At 35.2% G+C, this 12,257-nt stretch overlaps 1 protein-coding gene across 1 annotated transcript; it reads left to right on the plus strand.

Annotated features, from left to right (window-relative positions):
- Positions 1–2,524: 2,524 nt before the first annotated feature.
- LOC143582500 (uncharacterized) lies at positions 2,525–9,224 on the plus strand. The gene is made up of 25 exons (XM_077065047.1): positions 2,525–2,743; positions 3,813–3,980; positions 4,107–4,181; positions 4,318–4,396; positions 4,590–4,654; positions 4,791–4,880; positions 4,967–5,056; positions 5,145–5,231; positions 5,296–5,379; positions 5,463–5,582; positions 5,700–5,731; positions 5,821–5,953; positions 6,036–6,455; positions 6,538–7,013; positions 7,090–7,153; positions 7,237–7,339; positions 7,422–7,597; positions 7,693–7,818; positions 7,969–8,039; positions 8,133–8,195; positions 8,291–8,363; positions 8,480–8,599; positions 8,697–8,774; positions 8,854–8,904; positions 8,991–9,224. The coding sequence occupies exons 1-25, from the start codon at positions 2,651–2,653 to the stop codon at positions 9,096–9,098; spliced, it is 3,045 nt and encodes a 1,014-aa protein (XP_076921162.1). The 5' UTR covers positions 2,525–2,650; the 3' UTR covers positions 9,099–9,224.
- The last annotated feature ends 3,033 nt before the right edge of the window (positions 9,225–12,257 follow it).

The raw sequence follows: 12,257 nt of genomic DNA on the forward strand, positions 1-12,257 counted from the left end.
TTTTAGTCGGGTAATTACCCGTCGGGTTTCGGGTTTTCCCATCGGGTTTCGGGTTTTCCCATCGGGTTTCGGGTTTTGACAAAATACCCGTCGGGTATACCTGGCTCAAAACCCATCGGGTTTCTACCGGGGTTTTGACAAAATATAACTAATCGATTACAAAGATGGTTACCATATGGATAAAATATCTCAAATAATTGACATAAACAAGTTTCAACAAATAATATATTTGGAATATAGTATATATATATATATATATATATATATATATATATATATATATAACTAGTTTTAGAGCCCGTGTCATACACGGGATAATTCAAATTATAAAATTATAAGTAAAACAAATAATTACATAGCGTATATGAAAAAAATGTATTACATCTATGTTTGTATCTATACAATATGTACATAAATTGATTTGATTTATATAGCAAAATCGTACTCGAGAATGCTTTTTCTATTGAAAAATTCATTTTCGGTGTCATATATGTATAATTGAAAGAATTTTGGTTATGAACCAATTTCGAAAACAAGACTTCTCATACGATAGTAGTTCTAACCACTCAGCCTAAATACAAAAGAGACGTTACCTTTATTGATGTATTCAATGTTTTAAAAACCGGTTTTTTACTTATACCAGATTGAGCTAAAAAATGGTACAACCGATTGAATAATTTATCTTATAATTACTTATAAATGCAACTTGAACTCCAAAAATTACCCAAAAGTAAATAATTCTATAATAAAAAATAATCCAAAAGTTAATTCATATTAAAAAAATAAAATACAAAAGCACTCATTTTAAAAAAAATAGTCCTAAAGTTTATACGTTTCAATGTTAATTGTTAGGTTAAAAGTAACTTTGAAAAATATGGCCCGAAAATATTAAAAATTTCTCAGACTTAAAATCAGTTTTGCGGTAAAAACTGGTATTTTAGAAAAAACCGCCGGTTTGATGTTCTAGCAAACCAGCCAAAAATACCGGGCTTAAAATATCGGTTTGCTGTGCGAAATCCGGTTTAACCGGCCGGTTTGAACCGGTTTTTAAAGCACTGGATATATTTATCAATTTACCACCCATCAAAGGAAAGTAGGATATTAAATTGTAGCAATGGATGTTCTTCAAGAACTATGTTTTTCTGAGCTACACCATAAAAAAGATTTTGATAAGTTTCAGAGGGCTTCTCGACTTTGTCATAATGACAACATAAAAAATAACATGTTAACCCATTCAATTTTCTGAATATTTTGTTTCATTTGAGCATAGTTTTGCATGACATGCTTCCCATACAACGTTCTGATCATTATTGAAGGAAAAATTAATGTTGATATAAATATTTCAAATTTGATAAAAGTTGGAAGCATTGCTAGGCATGGGGGTGGCATGTCGAAAGTGTTCACAATCTTTTCTTAAATTTTAATAGTTGAGGGGAAAATAGTCAATTGCCAAATCCCGAACCTTTTGATTATTTCAAAAAATGCCCTTAAAAATAACTTAAAACCCGAATCATGTTTAAAATTCTAACTTTCATACATTTCACATTTTAAAGTCAACACTTTGAACTCATAACAAATTTGACGATAAATCTATTTTGCATTCTCAAACTTTTAAAAATACTCAAAATATTCATTTTTGACCTGTAACAAATTTTAACTTAACTGTAGTTAACTTGTCCAAACAATCTATTTACCAACTTTTGACCCATAAAATCAAATTTAACTTCCACAAAAAACCCGAAACAATTTTCATTTGAGAAACATGATTTGTTGTTGATTTTTGGAATTCACCAAGTATTTTGAAATATATTGTAGATTAATATGTAAATATTTATATTTATAAAAATATATAGATATTATATTAATATAGTGTAAAAGTTTAGTGAATAATTATTGATTTATTACATATATTAGAGTATATTAGTTTTAGAGGGAAAAAAATTGTAAGAATTAACCAAAACATGACAAGTGTACACATTTATTTTACTTTATTAGAATAGGTAGATATAATAAGCTATATCGGGTACATCGGGTATATAATCGGGTAAATGGGTCTATGTTATTGGATAATCGGGTCGGGTAATCTGGTATATTAGAAATCCCAAACCCGCGAAAAATTTCAAAACTAATCCCAAACCCTTCCCAAACCCTAACGGGTCGGGTATTACCCGTCCCATTTATGTCGGGTTTGGGTTTCATTGCCATCCCTAGGTATAGTTACCAAATTTGCTGATCCCTAGTAATAATTAGTATATTTATATGTTTGTGTTTTATAAAATTATAAGTAACAAACCAACATTTTGTTTTATAAAAATAGAAATGGTAAACAAAAATACACAAAAGTCTGAATGTAATAAGTGAGTATTAAGTAACAGAAGTGACATAGAAGTCAAGGTCAATCAACTCTTCTGATTTCTGAATCATGATCTCACATACATTCTTCTAAACCCTGATCTCCCCCAAATGGAGCTTCAATTGCTGGATTGAGATGCATCCAAGCACACCTCCATTTGCTCTCATTCCACTTGCTCTAAATCACGGCAATTTGACTCCCGAGGGTTTCGAGATTTCTAGGTTTTTCTTCTTAGGCTCGCTTCTATTATCTCCTGGTGGAGCCACCGGCAACGACGGCGACGGTGACTTCGGCGGTATGGATTTCTCAAAGGTCGGTGAGAAGCTTCTGAGTTCGGTTCGGTCCGCTAGATCTCTCGGCTTCCTTCCTTCCACTTCCGATCGTCCTGAGGTTATTGGAAACTGATTCTGTTCCAACTTAGTTATGCAATAGATCATATATGCTTATTGTTAGTGAGCTATTTGTCTGGACTTGTAGGTTAAGCTGACAGTTGTAAGATAATAGTTAGGGTTTATGATAGGGGATCGGGCATTGGTTGCTTATGGTTAGTTATAACTTATTACCGTATCCGTGTATATTTTGTTGGTGAAACTAAAACATCAGTTAACTAATATTTATGCTTGTTGTTAGTGAGCTATTCATATGGACATCTGCAAGATGATAATTAGGCTTATATTATGTACTTAATTGATGTTTTGGAAGTAAGGGGATTGGGTATGGCTATTGGTTGCTTATAGTTAGTTATAACCGGAATGGTGTGTAGTTTTGTTAGTGAAACTAAAACATCAATTAACTAATATGCGTTACTGTTAGTGAGCTATTCATCTGGACAAATAGGTTAAAGTAACATGTGTAAGATAATAACTAGGTTTTATTATGCACTTAATTGATAGTTTGGATATAAGAGGATTGGGCATCGGCTGCTTATAGTTAGTTATAATCCAAATGGTGTGTATTTTGTTAGTGGAACTTGCTGAACTGGTTTTAACTTTTTACAGCCTCTTATTGAAGTGATAGTTAATTAACTGTATAACTTTCTTATGAAAATACTGTGCATGTCTTCACTGGTTTGATATTGTTATTGTAAACTTGATTCTATTTCAACTAAATTAGCTCATTGTAACAGATCATCATTTCCAGTGAATATTTATGGTTATTTAGCTGCTAGGTTTACTCTTGTAACTAAAATATATGCTTATTGTTAGTGAGCTATTCATCTGGACAAGTAGGTTAAAGTAACATCCTTAAGGTAATAATTAGGTTTTGCTATGTCCTTACTCCTTAGTTAATGTTTTGGAAGTAAGGGGATTGGGCAATTGTTGCTTATAGTTAGTTATAACTGGAATGGTGTGTAGTTTGTTAGTGAAACTTGCTGAACTGGTTTTAAGTTTAACAACCTCTTTGTGAAGTGGTAGTTAATCAACCGTATAACTTTCTCATGAAAGTATGTATATTATAGGTTCCGGAGCGTGCTGCAGCTGCGGCAACAATAGCCCGTGCACTAGCTTCAATTCCTCCACATCAAAGGCAAAATATCTCATCAAGCTCTGAAGAGCTTAGTTCCATTTATGGAAGTGAGCCGTCTAATCAAGCACTGGAAGAGCTAGAGGAAGAATTCTATGATGAGGTCCAGCATCTAATTTCTCTATAAAATTATTACTTGTGATGTTAATAGTTATGCGTGTGAATAGTTTCATCAATTTATGTTACAATGTGCTGCAATTGCTAAAAGGTTATTGGTTTCTGAGCATAGGAGTTTGATCCTGTTCGACATACCTTAGAGAATCTTCCATATGAAGAAAGTGATCTTGCATATTTTGAGGGGAAGGTAATTTGATCCTTTTTTTTTCGTACTTAGGATTGGGATTTGGGGAATGGTTCAGATGCAAATTTATTTTATACTTTGCATATGTTCAGATTAAATAAAAATGTTTACCGTGTTAATTGGTATTCATTGTCTGCAGGCTGCCCTTAGATTATTACAGCTGGATAAAGTAACAGAAAATTTGTCACGTCAAGTGATGGAGCACCATGAAGTAATGGGTAAGGGATGCTTACCATATTAATCAGTATCCATTATGTTGTAATTCTTTTTATTTGTGTTCATGTATGTAGTTCATGTTGGTGTCTTTTTGAAAGTGTATCTTTATTTTTGTGTTCTTGTGGTGGAGTGTATTTTTATCAGTTGAGTTTATAGATGGTGATGAAAGGTTAATATATATATTTTTTTGTTTAGTGAAAGGAATGGATTTGGTAGGCGAGTTGGAGAAAGACTTGAAGGTTGCAAATGTCATTTGCATGGTAAGCTTGTGATGGTGTTTGTTGAAAAATAACTCTAAAGGTAGCTAGAATTAGTCTAGCTATATAAATAAATAGTTATGATTTGGCCAGGGTATTTTCTTGCTGAAAATTTGTTACACATGCTTATTTTGCACAGAATGGACGAAGACACCTCACTTCTTCAAGAAACGAAGTATCAAGGGACCTTGTTGTTAACACAAGTTCTAAAAGGAAACAAAGTCTTCTGGTATTCCTCATCCTCTGGCACCATTTACAATGTTACTTTGCAAGACACTATTGACATCTCTCAGAAAATGTAAAATAAATTTGCAGGACATTTTACAAATCTTAACAGCTCTTCGTCGTGCAAAGGAAATGCAAGTAGAACTTGAAACACACGTCAATGAAGAAAACTTCTTTAAGGTTCACCTTTTTTATAGAATCATTTTTATGCATTCAGTCTAGCCAATTCTTGAGTGTGCATCTTATGCTGGGCTGGTTGACTGTACAGGCATTCCAAGTCCTATCTGAGTATCTTCAACTTCTGGATAGCTTATCAGATCTTTTGGCTATACAAGAAATGAGTCGTGGTGTAGAGGTAAGAATTTTATTAACAGCTGGCAGTTTACTGTTTACTTAAACTGTTTATTGTTACATTGTAGATTTGGCTGGGAAGAATTCTACAGAAGCTGGATTCACTTTTATTGGGAGTGTGCCAAGATTTTAAAGAATCAAGTTTTTTGACTGTGAGTATGTTGACCCATTGTTAACAGCTCTGTTACTCGTTAAGTAGTTCTGTGAAATATGAAACTTGTTGCTACACTTGCAGGTGGTAGATGCTTATGCATTGATTGGTGATGTTTCTGGTCTTGCTGAAAAGATACAAAGCTTTTTTATGCAGGAGGTTATATCTGAAACCCATGCAGTCCTTAAAAGCATTGTGCTAGGGGTATGTTACTGTTATTATATTTTTTTATTAAAATAAATTACTAATGATATCATATATCTGTTATAATATTGTTGAAAGTTGTTGATTTGAAATTCTTTGACTAACAAAATGTGGCAGGATCTGGAAGCAGCTGAAATTCAAAGTAGCAGGTGCGCTTTTCTTGTATTTTTCATAAACTATATGTCCTACCTATAAGTGTCTTCAATATTTATTGATTTGTCTTTGTTTCATATCTCAGACTTACATACAGTGATCTTTGCACTCAAATACCTGAATCTGAGTTTAGAAAGTGTTTATTGGCAACTCTTTCTGTCCTTTTCAAGTTAATGTGCTCATATCACTCAATTATGAGTTTCCATTCAGAGTATAAGGTTTGGCTCATATTTTCTGTCATTTTCTTGATTCTCTTTATACTTTAAAGTCTCCCATCATTAAATACATTATCTTTGTCAGGCTTCAATGGGTCAATTGTCACCTGAGGTGCAGAAACATGGTGCCAATGAGAAGGAAATTGACAGTTTTGTCCCTGATGATCAGTTTCCTTCAGAATCAAGGGATGATAGCACTGGAGCTTCAAGCAGTGGCTCCCCATGGTTTCAGCTGAGAAATGATGCCACAATATGTGTTTCACAAACATTACAAAGAGGTCGCAGGAATCTTTGGCAACTTACAACAAGCCGTGTGTCCGTATTGCTTTCTTCTGCTGCAGTTTCTTCTACTAGCATTCATCAGTTTTTAAAAATATATGAAGATCTCAATGTCTTCATCTTGGCCGGTGAGGCTTTTTGTGGAGCTGAAGCGTTTGACTTTAGACAGAAAGTTAAATCCATTTGTGAAAATTATTATCTTGCTTTTCACAAACAAAATATACACGTAAGTTGGCTAATAAATCGTTAGACCATATAACATTGTCGCCCATTTATAATGAACGAATAAAGCATATTTCTTTTTGCAGGCTCTGAAAATGGTTTTGGAAAAAGAGAGTTGGTTCATGATGCCACCAGAGACAATACAGACAGTGAGTTTTGCTGGCCTTGTTGGTGATGGAGCTGCATTGATAAGTCAAACAGATGGGTCCCACAAGTTATCTGACTCAGCAAAAACTAGCACTAAACAAGGTGGATTCTCCCATTGGGTTAAAACTGGGAATCCATTTTCTACAAAATATGATTCGAAGGAATGCGACGGTTCCTCTAGTGAAAAAATCAATGGGGTATCACATAATGGTGTTGCAAACCGTAGTAATAATAATAATAATCATCATGCTGGTATTTCGGATGATGAAAATGAAGATCTGCTTGCTGACTTTATTGATGAAGATAGTCAACTACCGAGCCGTATTGTTAAGCCTAAGCATGTAGTAAACCGTTCTTTATCTCTGAGTACTGAAGATATGACAGCTCATACAGGATCATCAATCTGTGTGCTAAGGTGAGTTATTTCTCTAAACTCCTAAAATAATAACTGTCGAGTATACTGAATCGAGTTTTACTTGTATGCAAATTAGGCTGATGGATAAATACGCAAGGCTAATGCAAAAGTTAGAGATAATTAATGTTGAGTTTTTTAAGGTATGCTTCTATTGACATTATCTTCCTCACATTTTTTGTCCACTTTTTTCATTTTATTAATCTTTAACTTCTTGCATATACAGGGAATACGCCAGTTGTTTGGAATCTTTTTCCATTTTGTGTTTGAAAGCTTTGGCCATCTGAACACCAATCCTAGTGGAAAAGCAAATAACGATGTTAATAGTTGTGAGATCCTTTGACTTTGTTTGTGGGCCTCTTGACTCTTGTCTTTAGTTTGATATATAATTTTGGTTTGTTTGGCACTCAGATCGGCTGAAAACAGCTTTATCCAGAATATTGCAAGATTGCAATCAATGGATAAAGACTGCCTCTTCTTCAGAATCTTACTCTTCACACATGCCTTTAAACGTGACATATTCTCATATGGAAATAACACCCACTAGTCCACCTGCTCATATGCTCACCACATCATTTGGCCTCAAGGTAAATCTACCCTTTGTAGCTTTATTATCTTTAATTTTGTATCATTCTGGTTACTGATATAACCAAAATTACTTGTGGCTGTGTTGATGGAGCAGGAAAGATGTGCAGGAGCTGATACCATCTCTCTTGTTGCTCGATTATTGTATAAATCTAAGGCTCATCTTCAATCAGTACTCATGACGAATAATGCAACAATCGTTGAAGAATTTTATTTGCATTTGGTATAATAATATTTTGATTTGATGACAAAATTAAAATGCTTACATTAAATTTGTGCTTCCAAAAAGCAGTGAAAATCTAAGAGCAAAATGTAAGTTATAGGATTAATAGTATTTTCAGTTTTTTTATTATATTATTTTTTATTTTGTCAGGTGGATGCAGTGCCAGATCTCACAGAGCAAATACATAGAACGACTGCAAAGTTACTTCTTCATATTAGTGGGTAAAATGACCAACACATCTTGACGGTTTCTTTTTAAACAATTTATACACCTCAGTTTTTTATGCTGTGTGCTTTACTTTGACTTAATATCAGGTATGCTGATAGAATTGCTAATGCTAAATGGGAAGTTAAAGAGCTTGGAATGGAACATAATGGGTAACTGCCTTTTCGCCTACCTTTAAAGGCTGCACATCGTCATGATTTTTTGATATGACTGGGTCAAAATTGTTATAAAATCTTGTGGTTGATAGGTATGTTGACCTGTTATTGGGGGAATTCAAGCACTACAAAACAAGACTAGCTCATGGTGGTATTCGGCCTGAGGTATAAACTGCCCCCTCTTTTCTGCGCTTAGTGGTTTGACCATCAGCCAAACATTTAATCTGTCCCTTTGTGAATCAAAACTAACCGAAGTGTACATTTATATTATTGTAATACAGGTTCAAGATCTCTTAATAGAATATGGACTTGAAAATATTTCTGAAATACTCGTTGAAGGATTGTCAAGAGTGAAACGGTGTTCTGATGAGGGCCGAGCCCTGATGCTATTGGATCTTCAGGTTTATTATTATTTTTAAATATTATTTTATAGATTAAGCTTCTTCATATTCTTTTTGGCATGCTTCAAGATTAATTTTTATTTAAATTAAATTTCAGGTTTTGATCAATGGCCTTCAGCATTTTGTCACGGTTAATGTTAAACCGAAATTACAAACTGTCGAAACTTTTATCAAGGTATTACAAAAATTTACCTTTGAAATATTAACTTTTCTACTTCACTTTATGAAATTTGTTTAAAAAATTTCCATTACAGGCATATTATCTTCCAGAAACCGAATATGTACATTGGGCCCGTGCTCATCCGGTAACTTTCGTTAATCAAGTTTTAATCCACTAAATCTTTTCTGTAATATGATTCTTAAAATGTTCCTTTTTACAATAATGTTGCAGGAATACACAAAAAGTCAAATGGTTGGGTTAATTAACCTTGTGGCTACAATGAAAGGTTGGAAAAGGAAAAACAGATTGGAAGTGCTGGAAAAGATAGAAGCCCATTAGTCCAATCATGTAATTAGGTTTTAAATGGCCCATTTTATGATCTGGTATGTTGTAAATTGAAGCCCATAAGTCAAAGGTGGTAATATAATAATAGCTTCCCTGTTATGGGCTCGCGGAATTGTGATTTTATGTTGTTTATATGTTCAAAATGTATACTCTCTAATACATTTGAATTACTGATAATTACAACATTTTGAGTGGAGATAACTAAAGAATAAATCATTTTTCTTGAGTGGTGTATTTATTTATGTTTAACCAATTGAAATGTTAAAATACGTTTCAAGTAATGGAAGCATTAAGGTTGTAAGTATGGCTGTATGAGAACTAGGGGTGTTAATCGGGTCCGGGTTAATCGGGTCGGGTTAGTCGGGTGGTGAAAAAAAATAATCTAACCCACGACCCGACTCTATTAAGGTTCGGGTTTGTCGGGTTAATCGGGTTTCGGGTTGGGTTAGTCAGGTTAATCGGGTTGCTATATATTTTTAAGTTGATTTTTGTATTGGTAACCAGCGGACTACAATATTTATTTTATTATTGCATATAGGACTGTAGACAAACCAAATGATTGGGGATGTTCATGGTTCGATACTTCGGTTTGAAACTGTTTAAACCGATCATTTGTTTAGTTTCATGGTCGGGCTTTCTTATTAACTTTCGGTTGGTCGGTTTCAAAAATTTCGAACCGCAAAGAACGATTTGGTTCAGGGTTTTAAAATTTTCAAACCGTATAACCAGATCAAACCGTAAGATGAATATACTTTATTTTTTTAAATATATATATTATACTACATGTAGTTAATTATTTATATTTTGTGTTAGGCTTAATAAAAGTAAAACTTGGCTATGACTATTAACTTGCTTAAACTGTACTACTATAATGAGGTGTGTTTATGGAATTAAAATTTCCAATTTTATTTGTTATTTCATTTCAGATTAAGATTGAAGCTGATTTGTTGCATATCTATTATTGGTAGATCTAGTTGATTATTGTTAATTTTTAAGAACCCACATGTTCACCTTAGACAACACCTCAAAACTTGAGCAAATCCTTTGTAGCATGATGGTATGCAATAAAGGAATTTTTGTAACTAATATAATTTGTTCCGTACTTTTTTTATACATATACCCAAACCGTGAAACCAAACTGTTAGTAATGGTTCAGTTTGGTTCGGTTTCCAATCTTAACGGTTCAGTTTTTGTTTTTCATTAACGTTTGGCTCACGGTTTGTCCTAAAAACTGTTAAAACCGGACCGTGAACACCCTTTCAAATGATCACGTACAAGGGCATGTTTGTCTTCGTTCATTTAACTTTAAACGAACACGAACACTTAATCGAACAAATATTTGTGTTCATGTTCGTTCGTTTAAAAAATGAACATGTCCTTTTTTTTTTATTCATTCATTTAAAATCTAAATGAACAGTTCACGAACATAAACGAACGTAAATGAACATATATGTACATGCGTAAATGAACACAAACAAACATAAACGAACACAAATGAACATACTTAAATGAACACAAACAAACACCACTAATCGGGTTAACCCGAAACCCGATTTTGTTTTCCAAAAACGAACCCGAAACCCGACCCTATTAACAATTCGGGTTATTCGGGTCAACCCGAATAACCCGATTAATACTTTTTGACCATGTTTGACCCAACCCTAATAAGCTTATTAGGGTTCGGGTCGGGTCGGGTTAATCGGGTTCAGGTATTTTGAACACCCCTATTGAGAATTAGTTTCATGATGTGTGCCACCAAATGATCATGAGGATCATGCAAACGTCGGTTGCATGCTGGGATGTATGGATAATCGTATCTAGTTAGTGGCTTTACTTACGTTTTTATGTACTTTATTTTATGTAAGGTTAAAATAGCAGGTTAGTGGGTTATAAGTAGTTGGTAAAGTAGTACCATTTTAGTGAACTGAATACACTCTGCCTCTAACCGAGTTAGAGGTAACCTCTAGGAGTTACACTTTCAGTAATTAAAGTTAATAGTCGTTTTCACCTTTCTATTCAATAAAACACACTTTTGTTGGTCGTTAAAAAAAATCACATATGGTGAAGCATAAACGTGGCAGATGGGTGACTTGCCCAAGTTAACTGACAGTGGCAGGTCCCAGCAGAGGTAGGTCCCAGCAGAGCCCAGTTGGACCCGCAAGACTCACCTTGAAGATGGACGTCTGCGCAGAAACCAACTGGATCCGCAGGACCAACCATGCTCAGAGACGTGACGTCCTTACGCGCAGTACGCAAGCTGGTCCCGCAGGAAATGCCTCCCGATGGTGAAGGACTCCGCCTGTTCCCGCAGCTTCGGATACAAGCCATCAGGGAAGGCCAACCGCGCAGCAAGGCTACACGCACAAGGCACTTAGCTCTCCATCACTCAGTGTCACCTGAGGGAATGAGTAAAGCCGGGAACAATCCCGCACAAGGGCGGGAGGGGGAATACTCCCGCCCAAATAAGCCAGTCCGTACGATACGGGAAGATCTTCTGTACTGTACCTGACGAGGTATGGGAAAAAGATCTGACTAAAGATACGACAGCTTACTGACACAGTATGGCGAGCAGCATGCTCCTGTACTGTGTCACTATTAGCCGCTGCCCACTCACCAACTCTTGTCATACCACGTGCGTAGCTGGCAGTTGGTGGAAAAGGAATAGTATACAGCAGGCCTGGTCGCTATCAGCCGCTACCTACCCACCAACTACCAGCAGGGCACGTGCGTAGGCTACTGTTGGTGGAACAGGAACACTGTTGCAGCCGGCCATACCTCCTTGGAAACCTACCTTCGGCTATAAATACCACAAATGGTATGACCATCTCATCTTATCATATCTTATCACATTATCATCATATTATACCTGATATCTGCTCTAGCAATCTCTTAATATACTTTTATATTTAAAGAGCAATCTAGTCTGATTCTCACGCCGGAGGGTGGTCACAAGGAGGAACCCCCCCCCCCTTCTCAGTGACGAGCTCACGGTGTCTGTTTTGCAGGTTATCAGAAGAACCATCTTCCAAGGGTCTAACCCCTCGTGGGAAACATCTATCTAACCTCCAGGTTACCAGTAATCTGTACCGGGTCACTTAGTGTTTCTTCATTGGCGCCATCCGTGGGTAAAGCTAGAACTACATTTTTCTCCAG

Source organism: Bidens hawaiensis, unplaced genomic scaffold, assembly GCF_021521415.1.
Source record: "Bidens hawaiensis isolate Kalapana, Puna unplaced genomic scaffold, B.hawaiensis_p1.1 tig00031771_1, whole genome shotgun sequence".
NCBI lineage: Eukaryota > Viridiplantae > Streptophyta > Magnoliopsida > Asterales > Asteraceae > Bidens > Bidens hawaiensis.

Excerpts from the sequence above, each read along its gene's own strand:
- LOC143582500 (XM_077065047.1), top strand. The coding sequence starts at position 2,651 with ATGGATTTCTCAAAGGTCGGTGAGAAGCTTCTGAGTTCGGTTCGGTCC. Across the intron at positions 5,057-5,144 it reads ATGAAGAAAACTTCTTTAAG|GCATTCCAAGTCCTATCTGA; the intron begins GTTCACCTTTTT and ends TTGACTGTACAG. Across the intron at positions 8,905-8,990 it reads ATTGGGCCCGTGCTCATCCG|GAATACACAAAAAGTCAAAT; the intron begins GTAACTTTCGTT and ends ATAATGTTGCAG.